This window comes from Barbus barbus (genome assembly GCF_936440315.1).
Source record: "Barbus barbus genome assembly, chromosome: 3".
Classification (NCBI taxonomy): domain Eukaryota; kingdom Metazoa; phylum Chordata; class Actinopteri; order Cypriniformes; family Cyprinidae; genus Barbus; species Barbus barbus.
This window is the reverse complement of record NC_136731.1, coordinates 9,652,991-9,662,135: the sequence shown is the minus strand read 5'-3', so window position 1 is coordinate 9,662,135 and position 9,145 is coordinate 9,652,991. Positions and strand designations below refer to the sequence as shown.

Genomic DNA, 9,145 nt, shown 5'->3' with positions numbered 1-9,145 from the left:
CGTTTTAGACACCCTATTTCCTGTTTTTGCTCTATTTTGCCAACAGAAAACTTTCCAAACACAGCTACAGCTGCGTCTCTGAGCAACATGACGGTGTTTCGTTCCTGAATGAATCAACCGTTTAAATGATTCAGTTCAATCGCAATGACTCACTTATTAACAGTGCCACCTATTGGCGGTTTTAATTTTACATTTAAAGTATTTTTTCATTTTTATAATAATTTCAAATATCAGTATTCAACATTTAATTTAAAATATCAAAACTTTATTTATGCATTTGTAAGTGCAGGTTAAAGCATTCCATGTCCCTCTAAGCTGCATTAACATGTGAAAATACATCTAAATGCCATAGACTTCTGCAAAGATTAATTTTCTTGATATTGATTTCATTTGTTTAGTAACAGCCTAAATGTATTATTATAATTGACTGATTAAATGTAAGAATTTGACTCAAAAGATGATGCACAGTTTTAGAAAAAAAATGGCCTTATAAAGGTAAAAATGCTGATAAAAGGTTAAAATCAATATAAACTTTTTGTTTTGGAAAAGATTAATTTCTATCACTGCTGTGAACTGACCACACAGAACATGAAGAATATCAAAAACTGTAGGAGTCAGCTGTCCACGGCAGTCCTTAAGATATCAGCACAATAACACACTCAGTAAATTATCATCTAATTATCTTTATCGATAAAATCCCAGACAATATTGAGATTTTTTTTGTTTTTGTCAATATCGCACACCCTTAGTACTGACACAAAATCATTTGCAATGGTTGCTTTGTCACGTCCAATGTAGACGGCCTCAAGCTGTTGGTGTATTTCTGGGGTTTTTTGGCTAGGAGAAGTTATGAATGGCCGGTAACTTAAAAATTAGCAGCCAAATTGGCTGGCGAGTGAAAAAGTTAATTTCAATCCCTGTATGCTACCATTTGCCCTTCCATTGGACTTTGGCTGAGAAACTTAATAACATGTCCGGCTCTTGAAAAACGTACATATGCAATAAGAAAGAAACCTGTTGAATTTTTGTATATTTGGGAGGTGTTTTTAGACTTTGTCAAAAATGGAGATATTGAAGATGCTTTAGATGTGTGAAGTTACGGAATGTAAGAAGTGTATGTTATTCCAATTTATCCCCCCTTTTTTTAACTGATTGACTGATTTATTTATTTATATATTTATTTATTTTTTTTATAACCTGTCTGGGTATGTTGTGGGGTAAGATGCTGTATGGTTTTGTTTTGGAAAAATATGCAAAAAACTTAATAAAGATATGTTATACAAGAGAGCTTTTCAAGAATAGTACATTTATAGAATGATAAAGAATGAATGGTAAATAACAATATAAGTGCTCTTTCTCATATTTATGAGAACATTTATAGCAGAACTCTCTTCTTCATCAAACAATCCAGAGAATTACTGTTCAAACAATCTTTAGGAAGCATGATAGAGGTAGAAAGGAATGATGGAGAATGTGAGAGAAAGTGGAAATAAGAGGAGGTTGGGCATGCTTCTGAAGTTGGAGTTGGATGTTTGAGCTGGAGTTTTAGTTGTAGTTGTAGTAGGAGTTGATTGTTGAATGTCATTGTTGAATTCAACAAATCCTGGCTGGTTGCTGCCTGTGTAAGACTTGATCCAGTCCTGGTACCGAGAGACTCTTGCGAACACCGTAGGAAATGTGGGGTCAGCACATTCTCTAGCAAAACTCACAATACCGGACTGAATCCACAGGGAGCCGTTCCTACTGACCATTGGACCTCCAGAGTCTCCCTGTATTGACAAACATTCAACATTTACCGTATTGGCCTGAATATAAGACTATGTTTTTTCTTGGCAATACATGTGAAAAAACACGGTCGTCTTATATTCAGGGTCTAGACTTTGACATGTCAGTAATACACCCACAACAATAGGTGGCGCCAAATACGTGTAAAACGAGCGTGCCATGAAATACAAGATCGCAAGTAAAAAGAAAAGCTTACAGCGGTGACTGTCATGTTAGCCTGAAGGGACATTATTTCCTCTGTAAGTGATTTTAAAATCATGTGGGAAGTCGTGGCCTAATGGTTAGAGAGTCGGACTTGTAATCCAAAGGTTGTGGGTTCGAGTCTCTGGCCGGCAGGAATTGTAGGTGGGGGAGTGAATGTCCAGCGCTCTCTCCACCCTCAATACCACGACTGAGGTGTCCTTGAGCAAGGCACCGAACCCCCAATTGCTCCCTGGGCGCCGCAGCATAAATGGCTGCCCACTGCTCCGGGTGTGTGTTCACGGTGTGTGTATGTTCACTGCTGTGTGTGTGCACGTTGGATGGGTTAAATGCAGAGCATGAATTCCGAGTATGGTATACTTGGCTGAATGTCACTTTACTTCATTTAAAATGTAAGACAGTACCCAGATTTGAAGACTACAATAAGATTTCACTTCACTATTAATAAAATGTGAGATGGATAGCCTAAATGTTAAATAATTCAGATGGGCTACCTTGTACCTGGGCTAAATGTGATTGTTGGTACATTTTAACAGTATTTACCATACTTTCAAAACAAAAATTAAAATAGGAAAAACATTAGTTTTACTGAGAAAAAAATAATAATTGGGTTTACAAAAAGCCTTTTTCCAAAAGGTACATCTGGAAAAAGGGGGGTCATCTTATAATCAGAGTCGTCTTATATTCAGGTCAATACGGTATATCTCTGGCAGTATACAGTGAACAACTGTTATGGACATAATTATGCTAGTGTTGGTATTAGTATGATGGCTGTATGTCCGACAAAGCACACCAATTTCAATATTTTGTTGTTGTTGAAAGTTGAAAAATGATACATTTTGGGTAAATCCAAGTGTGCGACACACGTCCTAAAAATTAAGCTAAAACATTTTGATCATATCCCTCTGGTGGCTGTCTGCAGTAAAGGTCCCTGTCCACTCCTTGTAAACAAATGGGACATAAGGCAAAAAGAAAAAAAAAAGCAATTCAAATACTTTTTTCCACTCAAAAATGGTTTCTGTCATTTTAGTTAGTTCCTATATCACACTGATGTATGTGTGTTTGTTTTTTTCTTATAAGTTTGTTTTTATTTAGTTATTTAATGCCATAAAAACGGTGTGGCGTTATGATTGTGTGATTGGGTCTGAGGGAATGTAGGGTGGGACTTTGATACCACGGCTCCTCCTTGCCTCACTACTGCACAGACTCCAAAAGACGTCATCTGCACAAGATGACAGCAGACATTATTCGAGTTTATGATTGGTGGAGTAAAGTCGGCTTAATTAAAGCTGCAGTCCATAAGTTTTACCTCTTTGTCGCCATCTCTGTTTGAAAACCTGGAATTGCAGCTCATCAAACCGTGCAAATTATTATGATTGTTATACTTTATTCTCAAATTATTAATGTTAATAACATCAGCATTGTGTGACAATGAGTATAGTGTGTATTAGCGTGTAAATTTCAATTTCTGTACAGTCTAATCTAATTGTCATACCATTTGAATTTCATATTAATAAATTCTTTTAACTCAAAAAGCAAACTATGCTCCCTTCGAACTGGTTGTCTTTAAAAATACAAATCCTGTGTAATCTCAGGCTATCTGTAAGCAGAAGCATATTTAAAACTGGAATATAGTTTAATTTCATTCACATGTGTTTCATAAACATATAATTCTTTCTGGATTACAATCCGCCATCAAAATGCTACATTTAATTATTCTAGCTGCTGTGAGAAAAGGCTACCTGCAGGATGCGATAGCCTAGTAGCTGGTACAACTTCTTTATGTTTACAGATGTGACGTAATGACGCAGTGCCATGCTCGAACTAACCGTTGTGAATGGGGCTAAAGTAAGGCAGCAGTTTGAACACTGGCTGGTTATGTACTTACTCAAATATTGATTTTGGATCATTTATAACCCAAAAAAGTTACGGACTGCAACTTTAAGCAACTGCATTGGCAGTGTAAAGTTTGCAGGTGACCAAACTGGTGATTAGTGTTTTGGTAAATTTATATAATTAAAAAGGTTTAAAATTAACGACTGATGTCTTACCTGACATGCACCTTTTCCTCCCACATTTAACAATCCAGCACAAATCATATTGCTCGTGATTTTGCCTCCATAAGCCTTATTACAGTCACTGTCACTCACAACTGGTGTCATCACCTCCTGCAATCCATCAGGAAGCTGGTTGGCTATGACACAGATCAGAGGACAGTTTTATGGCTTTTAAAAAACATTTCTAGTTAAACTGTGAAGGTTTACAGTATTGTTTGTATTTGGTTAATTGTAAAGAGAATGTTCACTCACCCCCGGGTTGCAGCCTGCCCCATCCAGTGACCCAGCTCTCAGTACCTCCACTAAATACACTCCCAGCTGCTGCCAGACAGACTGGCCTAATGTAATCAGAGAAATTCACAGAGGAGGAGAGCTGGACCAGTGCTATGTCGTTGTCAATAGTAGAATCATCATAGTTAGGATGGTTGATGACTTGACTTGCTCTCCTGGATGTCTCATTAAGGTTTGAGCCGGATTGGCTCAGACGACCGAAGTACATCACAACTTCAGACAAATCGATACTGTAAATAGAGATGGTCTGCTTTAATCCCACTATTATCAATCTACAAATGTACCTTAAGCTTTATTGAAGCTTTAAACTTCATACCTCTGGAAGCAGTGAGCTGCAGATAAAACCCAGTCTTTAGTGATGAGAGTCCCGCCACAGTTATGGCTTGTGCCAAAGAGATGAATGCTGACCTGCCACGGCCAATCACCTGCCGTCGCGTTCTCCCCTCCAACAATCCTATTGCCGAGAGGGACTCGACCACATACTGATGAGAGAAAGCATGATTTCCTTCTTAAAGTGCCTCACAGACACAGAGGATTCACATTTGGACAGTTTTATGGCCATTATTACAACTTACCATCTAATTGGCAGAGGGAACCTGTGTGTAAAGACAAAGACAAAATAAGCAGTCATTCACCTGGACAGAGCTGATAAAGTGGTTTGTGTAGCTCACAATCACTTTTTTACCTGTTGCATCAGCGCTGGTGCATATTTGTGTGAAAACAAGATCAAATTGTTCACCTGAATAATGTTGTTTATGGATTTTAGCCAAAATACCTGTTACATGACTAATCAGGCCAGTTTCACATGCAGTCTGTTTGTGAATTAGATACTTCTGGGTTTCTAAAGTTGACATTTTAGTTTTAAAATGGTCATCAATATTTAGTGAGAGTTACTGAATATAAAATAATTGTGTGCCTGTCTTGAGACCAAAATATTCAACAAATTCAAACACTCTTTTAGCTTCTTCAAAGTCACTCATCTGCATCCTGATTTTTGGCATCATGGAATTTACATGAATTAAACTGAACCATTAAAATACATCATTTAAAGTGGTCCTATTATAGAATTTTGAAAATGACCTTTCATGCAGTGTGTAATGTCGCTGTATGTGAATGTAAAATGTCTGCAAAGTTGTAAAGCTGAAAGTGCATCATAAATAAAAAAGATTTGACTGTGAACCTTCGAAACGAGTCATTTGTAATTTGAATTCAATTCAGTATGATTTATAATTGGCTTACACTTTATTTTGATAGTCCACTTCAGACTTTCTACTAACTATAAGTAACTTTGCAACTACATGTCTACTAACTCTCAGAGTAGACTGGTAAGCCCTGTTCGGACGGGACTAGTTTTCTAAACTACGTTTGAGTTTCGATTCTTATCACCTGACGTCTGTGATTTTCATGTACCAATTTGGACGGGACTAACATCTCTGTGTTTATTACAGAGGTGGGAGGGTCTGTTTTGGACAACTGGGCGTTTCAGAGATCACGCACTCTGTATGCGTGCACTGGGTATAGTCATTTGGATTGATTACCATTAGTATAATCACACAAATACCATGGTGAAGCTAAATGTGTGCATTTAAATCAGTGATCCAACTCAAAGTTTGAACCAGAGTTTGTGATTGATTCTGGAGCGCGTGCACCTGAAAGTGTGATGTGTGCAGAAAACAGCCAATCACATGAAACTTGGAGAGCATTAGCAATTAGGATTCACTTCTCGCGAGAGTCGTTATTAAACATTTTATAAATTTAAATGCATATATGAATTTAATTAAATCCTTTGAAGTGAATACTGGTAATATTCAAATACAATTTCTAAAATATGCATCAAACAGTTTCTGTAGTTCTTGTACAAGATTTAAATTTGAAAATATTTTGCACCTAATTTTGCACCAGATTTACACCTAATTTTACACATTAATTCTTAATTCTTTTGCAGTTAACGTGTCTTTTCTTCTCCACCTGTTTTTGTCAGACCCTGCTGACCCAATGAGCATTTCGCTGGCCAATGGTCATGCCTTAACTTTGCAATTTCTGTATTGCATTCGTTTTGAATATTTCTCATGGGGATTTAATAATTTTTCACTTTTCATTTAAATCTCTTTTTGGCTCGTTGCAGCCTTCATAGACAATTATATATCACTTATAAATGAGTAAATCCTAAATTAATAGTAGTTATTAAGATTGATGTGGCTTGGAATTGGTAAAATGTGCTTGGAAAAAAATATGATCAGAATATCAATGTGCCTAATAATTATGCACGCACTGTAAAGATGTGCTCACTTTGACAGCACATTTAGGACCATTTTTGAAATGGCGCCATACATTTTTTTTCAAATTTAATTCAAGCACTTTCATTGACTTATGTTTATGCGGGCCTTGAATCCAAATGTCTGAAATTCAAGTACTTTCAAGAAGCATGGGAACCCTGGCAAAACATTCTTCTTCTTAAGAATTAAATGGCTTGTCAGTTCATAAACAATTGAAACAAACATTATTAAATCTACTTTTAATATTGTCATGTTGTAGGCTTTTTGTAAGATCTTACCTGCTATGTAGAGAAGTGTGACTCCAGCAACACTCAAAGCACTGTTGAACTTCATCCTTCTGTTCAGCTCTGTGATCTGACTGCTGTTTCTCCACTGTCAGAGATGGAAAGCAAGTACCACTGCATTTATCATGAGTTCCCTGTCTCCACCCCTCCACTAAGTTTATCTCTGACTCATATTTTTTTCAGAGAAAAAAGCTCCTTGAGGTGTCTTTTGTGGATGTGGGTGGGACATGTCATCACCACTTTTTACTAAAGTTGATTTTGTCCCCACAACTTCCTCAAAATTTCTAATCCATCATTCTTTATAATTTAATTCACACCTGCATCATGAAATACACACAAGGCATGTACATTTAATCTCCCAATGTAAGAAAACAGTATGTACAGTCAACACTATTTTATGTTTTCAATTATCTTTTAAGATTATTCTGTTAATAGTATTTCAGGTCTGGAGGTACATCACTGACAATGACTACATTATGACCCTTTGACAAGAATTAGAAGAATGAGAGTGGAATTTTTTACAAGAAGTGGAGTATCCTTGGTTTCTTCACAGTCACACGACAGGTAAAACCACTTTCTGCAGTTTCCAGTGAGTCACATTATATTTAGGGGAAATTATACCCTGTTGTAAGATCAAGGTGAAAACAAGGAGGATCATTTTTAGCATTTATTTGCAGAAATTGACAACTGGTCAAAATAATAATAATAATAATAATAAAAGAGCGTTTCCTGACCTCAAATAACGAAAAAAAAATAAAAATAATTCAAAATACATTTTTAAACAACACAATACTAATGTTTTAACTTAGGAAGAGTTCAGAAATGATTATTTGGTGGAATAAACCTGATTTTTTTCTCATGAACTGCAGCAGTCTTTCTCGTTGCTGTTGGGTGACTTTATGCCTCTCCTGGCACAGAAATTCAAGCAGCTTGGATTTGTTTTATGGCTTTTGACCATGCATCTTCCTCTTGATCACATTCAGTAACAAAAGCATGAATAGGCCTGTCTGCATCAGGCCTAGATAAAGAAAATGCAATTTAAGTTATATTTTTGAAATGAGTATTAAAAGTCAGCTGTGCATCAAAAATCACAGACAAATTTCACACCTGCACTTTACACAGTTCTCCCAATCAGCAGACTGTAATCACTTGTCACTCATTTACTCACCTCGTCACCCACTATATACTGTATAAGCACATGCCTCAGTTCACTGGTTGTCTGACCTTAAACATGGACACAAGTTCAAGTTTTTTTGTATTGCGCTTTTTACGATAGAATTCGTCACAAAGCAGCTCTACAGGAATTTAAGTTTCCACAATATATTTATATATTGCAGAACCTTAATATATTTAACTTATGGCAAAATTTGGTAATTCTGTATGTTGTCTGAGCATTGGCATCCTCTGAGGTTCTCTGAGGGGTTGGCATTATCTTTTCTCAGGTGTTCGGTCATCTCAGATCATTTAAGGGTTGGATCCAGACTGAAGCTTCTGTAATTCCTAGAAACAGAGAAACAAATAAAGACATAATTAGCGTGTGGCAGTGCAAAAATATTTTTGGCCACGATAACCTTTCTAGTTTATTTTCGTCGTCACTTTGTATGTTAGGGGTGGAGTATTTCAATTAACGGCGGCAGGAAGGAGTATATAAGGAAGTCAGTCTTACCCAGGAATATTGCGTCATCAGTAAGGTTGCATGTGAGAGGGACTTCGAAGTGGAAAGACGGCCGCTTCTGGAACTGTTGCTTTCAGCGAACGATATCTGGTGCGTCGCGGAGGTCAACGTGACTTTTTAAGCTTTGCACGTCAAGATTATCTGGTTTTAAGGCTGTTCTGAAGACAGGTTCTGGCTGCTCATTCACCTGTCCTGTTGTCTGATGGAACCTAAACTCACTCTCCAGCTTACCTCATGACTGTGAACTGGGTCAGTATCTCTAAGCGCCATTATACATACTCATTTACTCAGTACATATACACGCACTAGCATAACATTCATTCCCGCACGTTCAGTGTGTTTTTCTTTTTTGTTTCTTTTTTTTTATGATTGTAAATTGTGGTTTGATGTTATTTCTTAATTGGGAAATGAACAAAATGCTTATTTAATATTTCTTTTTTTTTTCTTTTTCCTTTCCCAATGGACAATTTATGAATGATTGTCGACGTGAATCTGCCACGGGGGGAAACATGAATAGTGACGCAATTACTACACGGATTTCGCACTTGAATTCACCCAAAGTGATATATATTTTGT

At 36.8% G+C, this 9,145-nt stretch overlaps 1 protein-coding gene across 1 annotated transcript; it reads right to left on the bottom strand.

Moving 5' to 3' along the window:
• Positions 1-1,433: 1,433 nt before the first annotated feature.
• Positions 1,434-8,839, bottom strand: LOC306849961 (chymotrypsinogen B-like; the record flags this gene model as incomplete). The annotated part of the gene is made up of 7 exons (XM_079385355.1): positions 1,434-1,769; positions 4,038-4,180; positions 4,296-4,564; positions 4,651-4,816; positions 4,910-4,930; positions 6,889-6,982; positions 8,801-8,839. The coding sequence occupies 7 exons, from the start codon at positions 8,837-8,839 to the stop codon at positions 1,434-1,436; spliced, it is 1,068 nt and encodes a 355-aa protein (XP_079241481.1).
• Between the last annotated feature and the right edge of the window lie 306 nt (positions 8,840-9,145).